At 37.8% G+C, this 16933-nt stretch overlaps 1 protein-coding gene across 2 annotated transcripts in view; it reads right to left on the bottom strand.

Moving 5' to 3' along the window:
- The window catches only part of ITCH (itchy E3 ubiquitin protein ligase), a 58907-nt gene that overhangs the window by 27974 nt on the left and 14000 nt on the right, over window positions 1-16933 (bottom strand). For both annotated transcript variants that reach the window (XM_037402142.1, XM_037402143.1), the window contains exons 2-5: window positions 6806-6896; window positions 4082-4220; window positions 1506-1630; window positions 121-258 (exon numbers count right to left, since the gene is read on the bottom strand). In XM_037402142.1, coding sequence (XP_037258039.1) covers window positions 121-258; window positions 1506-1630; window positions 4082-4220; window positions 6806-6875 — 472 coding nt within the window. In that variant the 5' untranslated portion in view covers window positions 6876-6896. The remainder of the gene's footprint in view (window positions 1-120; window positions 259-1505; window positions 1631-4081; window positions 4221-6805; window positions 6897-16933) is intronic.

The following is a 16933-nucleotide window of genomic DNA, read 5'->3' as shown; positions in this document are numbered from 1 at the left end:
GAATGTTATAGAAACTGCTGTTATTATGATTATTAAAACATTGTGTTAAAGCTTTCAGACAAAAAAAGCTTTGTATATTAAACATACGTAGAGGGCACATTTGAACTGACAGGTACTTACTTCTTGTACTTGAGGCATCACCATTGGTTAGGAGCTCAGGATCTACCTGCATCCCATCTAGACAGACAGACAAATCTCCTACCACTTCTGCTGGTTCTCTGTCACCAACAAGATGCAATGTCACCACTACCTGCTCAACTGAAAAAGTACAGAAAAGAATGGGAGTTCATCTTACTACATGACAAAAAAGCTCTTTTTATTCAAGAAGCCAGTAACAGGCTACAGTGATCAAGGGGGAAAAAACACAAAACAAACCTCAGAGCTACAGCTCTGTCTTTCCATAATGTTTGATGTTTTATGTTTTTTACAGTAAAACTAATAATTTCCAGATGTCAGTAAAAAGTGACTAATTCTACAAAAAGGGGAAAACGGGAGCATAAGCTGGTTGCTGCCTAAAGAAAGGCTAATTACTACAGCAGAGATTGAGTCTCACGTTTCTGCCCACAATTCTAAAGCAATTAACAAATCTGTCCTCAAAAAAATATAGTTAGGAAATGTAATTCAACTTAATCTTCATACAAAGCAGATATCAATTCTATCTTCTGATTAAAATATTTCACTTATGTAATTAGAATGTGAAGACTTTGCATCACACTCCCAGATCAAAGGTATTTTCAGGGTAAATAACTGTTTTTCAGTGAAACAGAACTGTAAATAAATGTTCTTGATGAAATGTTTTGAAACAAAACCCAGTGAAACACTGCAGGGTATCTGGTGTCATACAGAGCCATGAGCTACCCAGAGGAATTTTCACCCAGATTCAGCAGGACAGTAACACTCTGTCAGGAGAACAGTTTATTACACTGCAATCAACACGCTGCATTTACAATGCCCACATCTGAAAGTCTGGAAGCAAACACTCTTGAAAGGACAAAACCTAAGTATGACAGCACAAAGCTACATGCTGTAGCAACATAAGTTCTGTAATGGCTGTGTAGAATTCCCTGTTTCTCTTTCAGCTTCATAGGATGCACATATTGCCTAAAGGCTAACTAGTTCCGAGATGCATGAAACAATACAACATAGCCCTGTAACACTATTTAGAACAAAAATAACTTCACACATTTCCTGGTCTAGCACCAGGAACATATCACAGTTTTCATTTTTAAGCTATATAAAAGGGAACACTCATTTCTTTAATTAGGCTTTCACTCTTGCACACACTAGCAAAATGATAAAATCCATCTTCTCAATGACACCGCGGCAGACTGTGTATAAGGAAAAAAAAGATTACACTGAAAAAGTAGAAGGAAGCTCATTAATGCAATCCATAGCAACAAAAGGAATTCTTGTGGGCCATCTAGAGAGTTACACACAGCAGTCATTAACAGACAATTATTGACAAATTCTGCAGCATTCCAAAGTACTGTTAATCTTATTCTTACGTTTCATACTGTTTGATTTCAAAGTCTCATGAATATCCAAAGCAGCACTTCCCAGAAGGACATCAGATTTTAATGTTTGATGGCTCCAGACTCGAAAATTTAATTTACTTACAGGAGTGACAATTCTGAAAAGAAAAAGTTAAGCACTGTGTAAGAGCATTTGTTGCCAGGGGAAGCAGATTAACTAAGAATTCTACTTCAACTGTCACTTAAAATTAATTAAAAATAAAGAAATAATGGTGGTAAAATCGAACCATTTGTAATTATCACATTCACGTATGCAGTCACATTTGTGTCATGTAAATCAAGACTGTTGCAAGACTGATCACAGACTGAGTACATTGTTTACTATTACCATTTTAAGGAAAACATCTATAGAAAAACTACCAGCTCACAATCAGCATCTGAGTGTAACCAGGATGAGAAGAAAAGACCGATTCTTGCAGGATCACATTTCATGAGTGTTCAGCATTTGTGCACCTTGATGTCAGATTCTTGCACACAGAGAGGGAAGACAAGCAAATTTTCTTTCTGAAGATGTTATCATAAATTTTTAAGACATCCCATACAAAGGGGAGTACTCAAAAATACTAAAAATTATTTCAAGGATTTTTAGAAGATGACTGTTCCCTAATAAGCTGGCACATACTTCCATCATATTATGACAAGACCCTCCACTCCCAGATCTATGCCAGCAGTTAGGAACTGGGAGAGCCCCTTGTTGGAGAAGAAACATGTGCAAACAGAAATATTTTCTGCCACAGCAGTGACTCAGTCTTCCTCCCCCTAGCTTCAAAACAAGCTGAATCAAACAATGCTCATTTCAAAACTGCCACATCTCACTAAACGTTTCGCAGCAAGATGATGACAGATGAGATAGTGTATGTGATGGGGCAAATCTTGGAGAATAATATAACATGTCCAATAACGCCTAATTTTTCTTCATTTTTAAAAGTATTCTGACAACAGCAGAAAGGTGAGCACCACAAAATAGCTGATACTACAACTAAGACCAGACTCACAAAACTTTTTTTCTGAGAAGTTGCTCTTATATTAAAATATTCACCTGCCCCTCATGTTCCCTTGAATTTTGAGAAGCCTTAGGACAGAGAAACAAATTTATACCAATATCAGTTGCTGATACTGTATGAACACATTTCTGGGTTGTTTTTTTACAAATCCCCAACAGCAATTTCAAAGTAATTTTTAATACTGATAATTCTTTTTCTATAAGGAGCATTCTAATATTTGTATATTTTTAAATTATTTTAACTGTATGAAACAAGTATTACAAATGACTGCTGATTTTCTCGGTGGATAATTTCAATGGTATATGGTTGCTAAGTTCCGACTTCCAGTGTCAGACAATCCCTTCAGAATATGCAGCTCACTTAACAGACTGCCTCGTAGAAGAAAAACCCACCCATACCCACCCTGCAGAAGCCATTACACTTTCCCTTTTTGTTCTGAATCTGAATGTAAGCACCTGTGTCAAAATACTTCCTAAAAAACAATGTACTCACTCCACTAAATTCCACACAGCATTAATGCAATCTTCAGTGAAATTGTTATGCATTGGGTGTCTTTGTTCAGCGCTTACTGAACAAGAGCAAAAATCACCCATCTATTATTGTGTGGACTCGCACAACACAAGCCACAGATATTTCAATTAAAAAAAAAAAGAAGGAAGGCAGGCTTTAAAAAGGTAGAATTATGCTTTTGCACATAGATAGGCATGTAAAGCACCAAGTTTTGTATTTCTTAAAATACTTCTTTGCAGTAGAAAGTAAGGTAAATAGTAATAACTAAAACTTCATAATAATCTGAAGAAAAGAACAGGCACAGAAACTGTTTTTATCAGGGAGGAATGTTCAAGGTGCCCTAAGAATAATAATCTAGAGTTTAAACACAAGTAAACCTGCTGGCACAAGACTGACCTCTATGCCAGCATTCCATGTGACACATTAAGAGAAAACTAAATTCTATAGAAGCTGCAGATCATCTCACAACAGAAATACTGGGCCAAGCAAACATCAACAGCTGTGTTCACCTTGAACTTAAATGTTAGTTTTGTACTCTGAAGGCACCAATTAATCAGAGATTTTGTACTTATGATTGAAATTAGACAGGCGCAACACAGAGCTAACTACCCATGCTATGGCATGACATACAACAATGGTACACAAAGAACAGCTGCACTTTTCAGCCGCAGTATTTCTAAAACACTATAACCTTAAACGTGACAACAAAAACATGCATGGGACTGTCAGTTTTAATATCAAATTACTTTACTTTCCTTACCACTCACAGAATTAAAGCTCCTTTCATATGCCACATACATTAATACAGAATATATTCCTTCGTAAGCACTGGGTCCTTTCCACAGGACATAATGCAATAGTTTGTAAATATGTATTCCAGATTGTAGTATATTTGCTCAAAAAATCACACAAATACCTACATATCATGTAACATCGAATGCCTTGCTTAAAATAAAAACACAACCCTTAAGTCCATTGTCAATTGCATTAATTTAGCTCAAATAAAAGGAAAAAAAACCCCAACGTCAAACCTACACTGTAAGATGCTGTTTCCACTTCGGACTATTTGTATTGTTGCATTTTTCTGTCTTCTTTGACTGTCCATCTACTGAGACTTCTACATAAGGGCTAGGTCCAAACCATTTATTTTTTTCTTTTAGTTTTGCTGAAATAACTGTTCAGAAAGAGAAAAACAATTATCTATTCAGTAAGATTTGAATTGCAAATAATATTTTTGAGTTGTGTGCTTCAGTATTCAAATATCAGGTCATTGATGACTGATAATAGCACTCAAGTAAAAAAAACCACATTAGATGGACAAAAATACTCTTGCATTCCAGATCATTTTATACAACGCTGTAGCTCACACAAATGCCTAAACCACACAACAGTACTTCTATAACATCAGACACCGTAATTAATAACATTCAGTATTATATCCACAAAAGCACTTAGGTGTTGAAAGTAGAAAAATATCCTCTAAATCTCCTTCTGTCTATCACCAGCCAAGAGAATTCCTGGAGTTTATTGCACTTGCTTGTTAAAAAGCTGAAAACATGATCTGTCTGTCTCATATAAGGAATCATGGAAAATTGCTACCACTGCTGGTGAAAAGAACATAAAAAAGCACTTTGTGTAAGTTTTCTGTATCAAAGCAAACTTACAGAAAAGCCAACTAAAGGCAAACTCTGAGTTCAATAACTACTTACTGTTCTAGAAAGAACAAAACCTGAACAGGACTTGCAGCTCCAGAGCTTTAATTTGGGTGGATGGGTGGGTATGTTTTGTTTTGGGTTTTGGTTTGGGTTTTTTTGTTGGTTTTGGGGGGTTTTTTTGTCATTTTTTTGTTTTTTGAACATTCACCATCAACTGCACTGCTCGTGTCCCAAACACCATGGCTATGTTGCCTCCATTTAGCCAAAGCAGCATGCACGAGCCTACCTCCAACATTTGACTCTTGGATTAGGAGTGTTCTTGGATCCCTTGGCAACACTACACTACAAAACAGTACTTAAGACAAAGATATTATCATTTCCAATTGGCCAGTGAACTCCACTCTGTTCTAACAAATAACAACTTTGTCTCCTGTGGTTTTGTCACTCACCTCAGCTGCACTACATCTTTAAAAAGACTAATTCAAGCCCATATGGCTAATCTACCTAGATTCCCTTTATAGTCTATGCTCCTTTAGAGATTTAGAGAAGTAGCTTAGTATAAACTGCTCTGAACTGCTTCCAAGGGAAACTCTTTCTCTCTACACTACAGACATCTTACAGAAATTAACTTCAGTTACCTAATGCTAATTTTAACAAAAAATAACAAACAAAAAATCCCCTTCCCTTCATGTCTCTAGTACTTGTATACTACAGCATCTCATGCCTCAATATCACTAATCGCCTCAAAGGCATCAAGACCCACTTTGAGGCAGCACAAATTTGCAGTCTTGTACCTATTTCCAAGGTTACTTACTCAGACAACCTGGAAGTTAATGCAGAAGTAACGAAGACAGCAGATCAGGGTGGCAAGGATAGGGCAGTTGGGGGGTGCTGTTTACAGAAATGCCCACAAAAAAGTAATGCCTGCTTGCACAGAAATCATTTACATGCAGGCTGTGACTGAACTTGTAAAGAAATCAAGAACCATTCAAGTATCTTAATAATCTCAATTCTAAACACTGACACATTTCTTCAATTTCACCTTCTCGATGTGAGCCACAGGCCCTGCACAGAGCGAGCCTCAGACAGCAGTCACCACTTCAACCCTTAGCTCTGTTCTCTGTAGCTGTGTGGAGGATGTACCTCCTTCCAAGCCCCTTCAATTATTCTTTCCAATATTTCTCTTAGTCTTATGGCCCACTGAGAAAAAACAAGCTTGTGAGCTCAGTGTGATAGCTAGAGCCAGTGTAACTTATTCCTCTGTAATTCCTCTCTAGTCTAAGGCTTTCCTGTCTATTTTTGACAACTCTTTTCACCTCCACCGTACCAGCTTTGTGGAACTTCTGCATATACCCGCAGATCTTTCACACTAAGGGTGCAAAATTTACCCTTGGTCTTTCTAAACATAGACCTGCACACATCCACAGATCCCCCATGCCCAGGCATCAGCTCTTATGCTTCAGTAAAAATTGTCAGAGAGCGAAAGTGAGTAAACCTTGGTAATTGTTTCAACAGCTGCCCTGTTGGTGGGGCACTACAAAAAGCAAAGCACGTAATGTCAATGCATTCCTATGCAATCTACAAGTGCCCAATTACAGTAATATTCTCTCTCCAACACTTTTAATAAAACTACTTTACAATGGTGGCCATAAAAAAATATGGAACAAAGGAGAAGCAGTAAATAAAATTTAATGAACAGCAGTTCAGATTCACTTTGCTTGAGGTGTAAAACTAATGTTAGGAGAAAGTGTTAGATTTGTGTCAAGTGTTAGTAACTGAAAGCAGTATCATAATACAATATTACATTTCAAAGAGGACTATTCTGTGCAATTTACTTAATGGCATTCAAAAAGAACTATTCCTTCCTTTTTTTAGACAAAAATGTATCATGACAAAATGCATTTTATCTAAAATTGTGAATAAAATAGCTATATTTCTGCCAAATAATGATGGCATAACACCATCAAATTTATTGTGAGACTTCTCTTGGGTTTTGTATAACTCAAAACTTCCTGAAATGCAACACACTTGCAACTTCCATTGAATTTTGCGAAAAACACTTACATTTCTAACCAGAAAAGATATAACCTTTCAAAATGCTTACCAGTGATTTGAAGCTGTGATTTCATGGAAAAGCCACTGGATGGTCCTGATCTGGACCCACTGCCAGCCATAATATGGGCTGGATCTTGAATCTGGATGAAGAGACAATGTAAACATTTGAATCCTCAGACACCCAAAAGTTAAATCATCTGTTTTTTGACATGTAGATACATTATACTGCAAACAAACCCACTACACTTCTTTTCTTTGTTTCCTTTCCATTTCCCAGAAAATGGTTTACAAAGGCCTTAGTCTCTACAATTACATGTTCTGTCAATACTCATGTCCTAGGCAAAAGATGTCTTTTGATTTTGTCCCTTCAATTTGCCAATTAACTGAGAGTGAATGATACACTAACACCACAGTTTGCTGTACCTCTTACACCTGAAAATATCTGCTTATCCCGATGTCCTAAGTCCTGGGCAACAACTTTATCTTCCCATGTTAAGTATTAGTTGGTTTATAAAAAAACCCCAAAAACACAACAACAAAACCACACCACAATCCACAGGTACAGAAAAAAGACTGAAAATGAACTAATAAATTAAAAAGTGAACTTCAAATGTAGAGAAACCTGCTTCTGTACATCTTTTCTTTTCACTTGATGTGCTGGTTCTGGCTGAGTTAATTTTCTTCGTGGCAGCCGGGATGGGCTGTGATTTGGAATTGTGCTGAGAACAGCGCTGATAGCAGGGGGGCGTTCTCCTCAGGGCTGAGCAGAGCTCACACAGGGCCAAGGGCTTTGCTGCTCCTCGCCCACCCCACAGCCAGCAGGCTGGGGGCACCAGGAGCTGGGAGGGGGCACGGCCGGGACAGCTGACCCCCACTGACCCCAGGGACACCCCAACCATGTGGCATCACGCAGCGCATAAACTGGGGGGACACTCGGAGTGACGCCGTTGGTCCCCCAGGTCCCCGTTACACAGGATGGAGCCCGGCTGTCCCGGGGGTGGCTGAGCACCGCCCCGCAACGGGCGGTGCAGAATGAACGCCTTGCCGGGCTTGGCTTGCGTGCACAGCTTTTATTAAACTGTCTTTATCTCAGCCTATGAGTTTTGTCACTTTTACTCTTCTGATTCTGCCCCCATCCAACCGAGGGGGCAGTGAGCGAGCAGCTGGGTGGGCCTGGGTTGCTGGCTGGGGTTAAACCAGGACACTTGATCAGATCAAGTCTACAGACTGCGGCTGTAATTCTACAAACCACTAAACTAGAAGAGGAAATACATCACTTCTGAAAGAGGGTAAACCAACCTTAATTTATAGCCCAATCTTCCCTCTTACCACACCCCAATACTTACACCTGTGCTAGCCTGATCTCCCAATACCAAAGCAAGCAGGTATTCCAGCTACTCTTGGAACTGTATTTAATTCAGTATTTGGTTTTGGGAGGCAGGGGAGTGAAAGTGGACAATATGCATCATTTAGCTTCAATATTAACAGACAAAAATGAAATAGTGTGCTATTATATTAAAACTAGGCATCGCTTTGGAAATATCCAGATATCCTTGTCTCCTCATTTTTGAAACACATTTTCAGCCCAACACCCCTTACCAGCTACATTAGATAGAAACCTCTACAGCAGATTACCCACTGGGAAATGAATGTGTTAATGAAGATTCCAAATTACTTGCTGGATACAACCTCCTGACTACTTACCGCATCCCTTTCATCCCGTGTTCCCTTCTTTGTGCCATTTCCTCACTGTCTTCTGCGGTCACAACCATTCAGCTTCCCACCTGTCTGACCTCTCTCTCCCTGGGCTCCCATCGGCCAAGGCTCGGCGGCCGGTGGGTTAGCTGATCTGCATGTGCCCATCTCCCACCCACTGCTGCATGGCCCTGGGCAGCCACCCAATCCGAATCCCAAAGCACATCAGATATCACGTGCCAGCTCTCAGGTCACCTTCTGCACACAACATTATTTCCAATAAGGAAATAACACATTAGCTTAAGCTGCTGATACCTGTATCTTGAGTATAAAAGGCTAAACATACGATTTTACCTACTGACAACACCACGAGCTGCCTAGACAAGTGCAGATCCTATCCTCCACACGCCATGGAAAAGAGAATTCATAAAAAGAGACTCGATCTGAACATTGCAGCTTTCTTTTTAGAGGCTGCAACCTGAAGCAAAAGTCTGTATACTGTGACAATTACTACAAAATTTGTAATTCCACAGATACTTTGAAAGTGGTAAAACAGGCAGTTCTTGCATCCTACAGCTTTCTGATGCTAGTGTTAACTACTGCAGAATATGACACCACTAAAAAAGGTACTAATGACTTGCTTAAAAATAGTATATAGTGTTATTAGAGGAGTTCAGTACTGTTAATTACTAGATTCCAGGTATGGATCACACAAATCCTGCTAGAGTGAAAAAATTTTAACATAAATATTTCAAAAGTAGTCTAAATTTAGAAGACTCTGAGGACAATCCTTTATTTTGATTCTGTGATTAGTTCTACCAAACTCACAAGGTATCCTTTATGCTTTAAGAAGGCAGTTTAATAGCATCTAGACCAATACAGACATATACTGGATAGCCTACAAGAGTTTGCATTTACAGAAGAGCTGCTATTTTCTACCTGGAGAAATAACACTGCACACAATACAAATGCAATTACTGAAGGTGGTAATTTTCCACTGTCATACAATAAGCATATACAGCATACAACACTCAGAAGCACATTAAAGCTAACCTTCATTTCTAAGTGTGCAAAATACATCCATTACTACAATTTTATGTTTATTTTCATTAAGAATATGCAGGAAAAAAAATCAAGCACCTTAATCACAATCGAAATTACTGTCCTGCACACATATGTGCGAGTGTGTATGTAGTGAGACATAGTTTTCACTAACTAGCTAAGTAAAATTTCTACTGCCTCCCAATACTTCTAAGAAAAAGAAACTACATTACACATTGTTTAGTTCTCTCAGCTGCCATAAAGTTTCTAAGTATTTTTAAATAATAAAACTGAAGCGTCTTACTTTATTGTACGCTTGCTAAAATCCAGAGGCTCTTCAATTAAAGCAAGCTCCATTGGTTAACCAGGAAAGAGGATGAAGAAGCAATCTACCTGTGCCCCACACTGCAATAGCTCTATTTCTCTCCTCATATTTTCAAATACCTCAACTCCAATGCCTCTTCTGCTCTCCTTAACTGCCAGCTGAAACACTCAGCAAGCAAAGTAGCTGGTTCCATGCCAGGCATCCAGCAAGGAATAATCACTGAAATCATGCTGCAGCTTTTCTCTCAGCTGGGTGCTAATTTAAGTCTCTTCCCTACCATGCATGTATATACTCCATCCAGGTTTTTCTTAACTCAGAAATTTAATCAACTTTGATATCTCTGTCTCCATCAATTTTTAGCTGGAATGTATTAGCAATTAAGAAAGTTTGTAGTGCAATACACAGCAAAAGAGGACAAAGAGTAGAGCAGGACTGGCAGCCGGAATTATATACACTTCATTTTCCTAGGAAAGAAGCCTAAAATACATTAATTAGTCAATAACAAACCATGATGATTAATGAATTACACTTTGAAGAAGTACAAAGATATTGCAGAAGATAATAACCCCATAAGTCTCACACATCCAGCCAATTTCTGTATTTAAAATTAATTTTTAGCATTTAACTCTTCTTTGTTTATATAAAATACACATACAAATTAAATTTGTTTGATAAGAAGCTACTATATTCACAGCTATTCTTAATGGTAACACTGCATATGATTTCAACTCAAAGCCTGCCTAGGGCTACTTATAAACTTAATCACAAAATAGGACAACATACACTCTTCAATCATAAATAAAATATTTCCATTTAGTTTTATTACAATAGAAACAATATTTAAGATTCTGTGAAAAGCAAATGTCTTAAGCAGTTCTGTCAGTGACTAGATTTGACGAGACCATCATGTGTGAACACCAACAAGCATTTTAACTGTTCTAGACCCTTAGACCCCTTGTCAGTAGAACGGAATATAACGATTGCTTTCAAACTATGTTACAAATAATAATTTAATGAACAAAAATATAATTTGTTAAATCATTATAAACTAGATATGTCTGCTTTATAAATTCATTGTAATGTAACGAGTACTTCCACAAGTAGAAATTGTCATTCCAAACAACTGAGAATGCATACTCAAGGTTTTTTACTTGCAGTAGAAAATTACACACATCTTCATAAATACTTAGAGATTTGGTTTGTTTTCCTTTGGGGTTTTTTTGTTCTAGTTTTGTTTTAAATTATAGTAAGCTTATATTGCAGTTTTTCCCCCTCAGATGCTGCTCCCCACTCCCAAGAAACCTGTAAGAATCTGAAATTTAAGAACATTAGTTGAAAGGTTTGAAAGCTGTGACAGAGAGAGCAGAGCAGTGTAACAGACACTCAGAGCACAATCACCTAAGTATAATTTTCTTAGAAAATTATTTGGCATATAAAAAGATATAATATAGAATACTACAGAATTATTATCTTGTTGATATTAAAAATAAACCATTCAAATGCTTGGCTGAATTTCTTTAGTAGCTGCATACCTATTCCCAGGTATCTTTGTTTGTTTTTATAACATGCTACCATAATGTATAGATTATTAGATACATTACGCTCAGCTTCATAATTGCACATGCCATTGTTTGTACTCCGGCAGGTTTGAACAAACACTGCTTCAAATAAGTCTGCCTCGCAGTAGGAAACAGTCCATGCATCCTTTTGGGATTTGGTTCTTTCCCCCTCTAACTGGAGTGCCTTCTCAGAATCTCCCCTACGGCACAACCTGATGCTGTTCGGCCAAATGTCATCATCTTCAGCAGCACTTTGATCCAAGACAGCAAGCTTCACCACCAGGTATTTTTTTTTTTTGCCAGTGTGGTGGGGAAGAAAGAATAAATTCTAGAGGAGCGCAGCCCAGATGCTACAAACACCTTCAGAAAAAGGAATGCAGAAAGGAAGGAGTCTCACTTATTTTTCTTTTAAGAAATCATGAGAAAGAACAGGGAGAAAAGCAGCTTTGAGCGTTTCTTGGTTAAAGCAAAAGGCAGATGTGGGAAGGACCTTCTTACCCCACAAAATCAGGGAGTAAAAACAGAAGAAAAATGTTATCAAAGGCTTGAGAGACTTTCAGAGTGTCAGACCAATTGAACTTATGGTGTGACTTTATTCAGTGATGTTATTAATCTGTTAAAGAACTGACTTATCGAAAAAGATAATTTTGTTTCATAGTTATTTGAAAGAACAGAAGACATCTAGGTCAGAATGAAATCCTGTGACTGTATATTATACGGACATAGCTTTGAAAATATGTTGGCACATGCTCTTTATAATTTAAAAACCACTGAAATAATCGCACATTGTTGGCTGCTATAAGCCTTATGTTTACTAATTAATTTTAAGAACAGGCTAAACTGCTCTTCACAGGTGTACCAATTCAGAGTGTATTTGCCATTTCAATAATCAAGTAAAAAAAAGAAATTGTATAGTGAAAAAATTTCTTTAACATACCTAGTAATTTTAACAATGGTTTTGAAAACCTCACTGTGTGTAACACAGGAATACAGACTTTTGGAAAAAGTGTACAAAACCCAAAGTTTTGTCTAAAAAACTGCCTGTGAGATGTTACATGTCCCCTTTACAACAGTTAATTATTTTTAATCAACAGGTATGCTAGTTAGACAATAAAGAGATTAGACTAGATATTTGCAAGTTCAAAGTCACCTGTTTACCTTAATACTGCACTTTCTTGTGTGTGAGAAATTAAATACAAATGCTTTCTCTCCCTCCCCCAAAGCACTGAAGCCTCTTTTTAATTGAAGGCATGCACATTAAAGTTATTTTCTCTTAAATGTTAAGATATAATTACCGAGTAAGCCTAGGCAGAGACAGCTAGTTTGGCAACTTACTTGTTTAGCAAATTTGCAGTTACTTTACCTGTTCAAGTTTCATCTTTAAAGTAAAAAGTGGTTTGACAAAGCTAGTTTTATTGTTTCATATTTTTGTCTTTTTCTCTAAAATAAGTTTTAAGGACATGGTCAGTTTTGCCCAAACAAGTAATAAGGCATACAGAAAGAAACAAACTGCTGAGTAATCAACCAGGAAGAAAAGAATAGATTAAAAGATTGTAAGAGTGTTGAGTCCACATTGGAAAGGGAAGCAATTATGAGGTTTGCACCAAGGGATATTTATATAAGGAATGGAAACAAAGAGGGTTTTAACAGCAGAATGCAGCTTAGCTCCCTTGGCCATTACTGCATGTGAGCAGCACTACACCTCTTTCCTGAAAATGCAGTAAAACCAAAGTAGTCTCTGCCATAATACATATGTTGAAATTTAAAATCCAGATGCCTAAACTGTTTTTGAACGAATGTGAAATACAGTGCATACCGGGTACAAACCCAGACTCTAGGCTGAATTACTGTGCTGTTGCTGTCACATCCCCACTGTCACCACCAGCTGTGCTCCCCCAGGCAGGAGCCAGCACCATAGGCACACCTCCCTTTTGCTACCCACGCTCAGTTTAACTATTTACAAAGCTAATGTACAGGCAGCTCTCCCCAGAAGAGTGAGATGCAAGCTCAAAGACAACATCTGTGCCAATTCAATATACTTGCTAAAAATATATTTGTGGGAAATACAATTTAATCAGTTTGGGAAACAATCCAAGTGGCATGACCTTCAGAGGCTGCAATGAGGGAAATGCAAGATATGTAACGCATGAAACAGAAGAGGTGCCCAACTTCTGTCCTTTCTCTACTATGGACTTACTAATGAGGCATTCTTGACATCGAAATCAAAACTTTATCCACTACGTTGTCTTAAGAACATGTATTTTAAGTTTTCCCCTATCTAATTCCTGTATACAATATGCAAGATTCATTTTACTTTTGGCTCCACACAGGAACCACTTTCCTGTTAATGTCTGCTTACAGACTATCATCTCCACACCCTTTCAAAACACAGTGGTATATCGGAGTCAGGAGTTAAATCTCCTTTAAATCAACATGTCTAAATATATTTTACAAGTGAGATTATCTGAATCTATTCTAGATAGCTACCATCCTGAATTTTTCTATCGGATGTTCTTCTGCTACAAGTAAGCATACCTTGTAGAGAATCATAATAGAGATGTTAAGATTGGTATGAACAAAGAGGGAATAGAAAAATGTGTGTATAAATCAGAAAAAAACCAGCAAAACAAAGGTTAAAAGAATGGCTTTTATTGATAACAAAGGACACTTCTTGCAACAATAGAACTGAGGAGTGTTTGTGTCAAGACCAGGATGTCTTCACTCTGATAAGACTATGGCACAGACGGCCAGCGAAAGAGCCTGTGCTTTAAAGAGGAGTGCCAAGAGGGTTACATCACATCACATACGTCATTCCTTTTCCCGTTAGCCCAACAGGAAAATATACTGCAGCTATAAAGATACGGATATTCCAAATAAGGAAAAAGCAACCAGCATTAGCCTTCGCTTCAGAGTTATGGAGGCTGGAGTAAGCCACATTCTAAAGCAAAGGATAAATATAAAACAAGTCTTGACCCCCAAAGGATATAAAATAATCATCTATAAAGTAGTAGCTTCACTAAAAGGAACCTGTGGCATGATCAACAGCTGACAGATACCATTAGTTCCTTCCTCCATGTTGCACATGAAAGACACTGGCTATACCAGCTCACCATGCAAAAACATCCCAGTGCTTGTGAGTACACGAGTGTGAGAGAAACAGTAAGTAAAATGTATGAGAGCATGAGTGTGAGTGGGTAAAATTGAGACTTTAAATACTACATTCTCTTCCTATAAAGCCTCACACTGAGTTTTGTTATAATAATTTCCTACAACCTCAGACACAACATGAATGACAGTCAGTGACACCATATTGACAGCCTACAACAGGATCAAACCACGGCTCTATTCTGCGTCACAAACAGATTTAAAATTACAGTAGCAATGACTATGGAACTACAGGCTAACAGCCTTAAACACTCTGCTAAAAAACACTCAGATAATTATTTATGCAACAGTAATCCTCAGCACTGATTCCTTGTTTTTCCTAAACATCTATCACTTAAAAAAGAGAACATAAAATGAACATGGGAACTCTTCTGAATCCAAAGTATCTAAGCTGGAAAATCTGAAAAACATTTAATCTGACAATCAAGACAAAGAGATCGCCCAAGGAAAGAGTAACTCCAGAAACGTTGGGGGCAGACACCCAGTGATATTCACACTGTAGCTTTTACGTCAATACTAGGGATCACCAGTGTTCCTTATACAAACTGCACAGATTAGAAAAACTGGTCCATCAACTTCAACTGCAGAGAAAAATGCTTCCAACAACACTGTTTGCAATCCAAATTAAACTATGTCTTCAGGCCTGCCAAACTGAAGACTCACGTCAAAATTATAGAGAATTCATTCATTAGCATTTCTACGCACCAAGAAGCCTGCTTGTATAACCTGCACCTCAGCAGAAATATTTCATATTACTTTTTTCTACATATAGTATTTGATAATGAATAAAAGAATTGGAAAAAAGACATGTACAGAAACAGTACTGCAATATACAAAATTCAAAGGAAAAAAAGCATGTAATTTGACAGGGTTTTTTTCCCCTTTCAGTAGTACATCAGTAATTCCTCAACCACAAGCTGTTCTTAAGACTAACACCATGGCAGGCAGGACAAAAGGGACAAAACAGGCTTTGCCACCAACTCAGATAACTCGCCAATGAATTTTCTTCCCAACTAAAAGGATGTTAGCTTTTACTAACTTCTAAGAAATACTCCAAGAGGGGAAAAAAGAAGTATACATGAACATCATATGCTTTTTGCTTGATTCCAAAAAGCCTGGCAAGAAAAGCTACTGCAGAGCTGCAAGAGATAATTAAAACCGTTTGTGAAAACAAAGAGATAGTTATTTTTATTTTAGCCATTTCCTTCTCATGGTACAATCCATTTCAAAGAGGACAATTCATATATGCAAACCACTAAGCTAAAACCGGTTCACTGCTGTAAACTTTGAAATAGAGTAATACTTTAAATGGCTGGTTCTTAAACAGCCCTGTTGGAAAACAGGATATATTGAAATTGGCATGCACACTAACCCACTGTAGAGAGAATTAAACTGGTACTAGAAAGACCAAGAAGACAGTAAAAACGGCATCGCTGTAACTACCACAAACTTAAACAGATTTTTAAATTGCTGGACTTACTGATATTAACTGGACATTAACTGGATTAACTCCTGCATTTTACAAACCACTGCTTTTAGAAATTAATTTTGGCTTTTAAAACTGTTTTTAAAAGATATTTTGTAATAGTATAGTTTCAACACAATCCTGCATTGACTCAGAACCGTTTCATCTTAATACTTCTGTGATGAGGTTTCAGGAAGTGTTTCGGTGGTAGTGCACAACTGGAACAACGTTACAACCTGTCACCTGGAAGGTAAGCAGTTACCTTGCTACTTGCAAAGCAAGACAAATCAAGAAACCAGATATTCAAGCCTATTTTTTATGGCTGAAAGTACCCAGGTGTTATCATGGGCTGACAATACACTCGCAAGGTAAGTTTGTTTGTAAGGGTTTGTGCTCTTCTATCCATTTCACGATGGGCAAAACTGTTTTCCTAGGCCCCCTCTTCTGGAAGCTTACCCTATAGGTCAAGATTTTAAAATCACTGTTGGTTGCCTTTTCTTGGTGGACTAACAAAACCCTAAGGTGTGAGTAAAGAATATTTTTACTTATCAAAGACAACTAATCAAATTTAGCCCCAAACCTGTCTCCATAGTAGGTGGTTGTATTGGATTTACATGGCAAGGCTTTAGTGGCGGGGCAGCCGCAGGGGTGGCCACTGTGAGAAGAGACCACAGGCTGCACCCATGTTGGCCAAAGCCGAGACCATCAGCGATGCTGGTAGCATCTCTCCAATAATGTATTTAACCCATCTCACTGAGCTACTGTGACCATCACATTTCAGTCGCATCACGTTTATTTTAGGATGGTTTAATGGAAGTTCAACTTCCAATGTACAAATTAAACTCACAATCTGAAAATTATGAGCTGACAGTATTATGATCAGAGAGTTTACGCCCTGAAGAGGTGAATGTACCAGAGCTGGGGATG

The sequence above is a fragment of the Falco rusticolus genome, chromosome 10 (assembly GCF_015220075.1).
Source record: "Falco rusticolus isolate bFalRus1 chromosome 10, bFalRus1.pri, whole genome shotgun sequence".
Lineage (NCBI taxonomy): Eukaryota > Metazoa > Chordata > Aves > Falconiformes > Falconidae > Falco > Falco rusticolus.
This window is presented reverse-complemented; position numbering and strand designations above follow the sequence as displayed.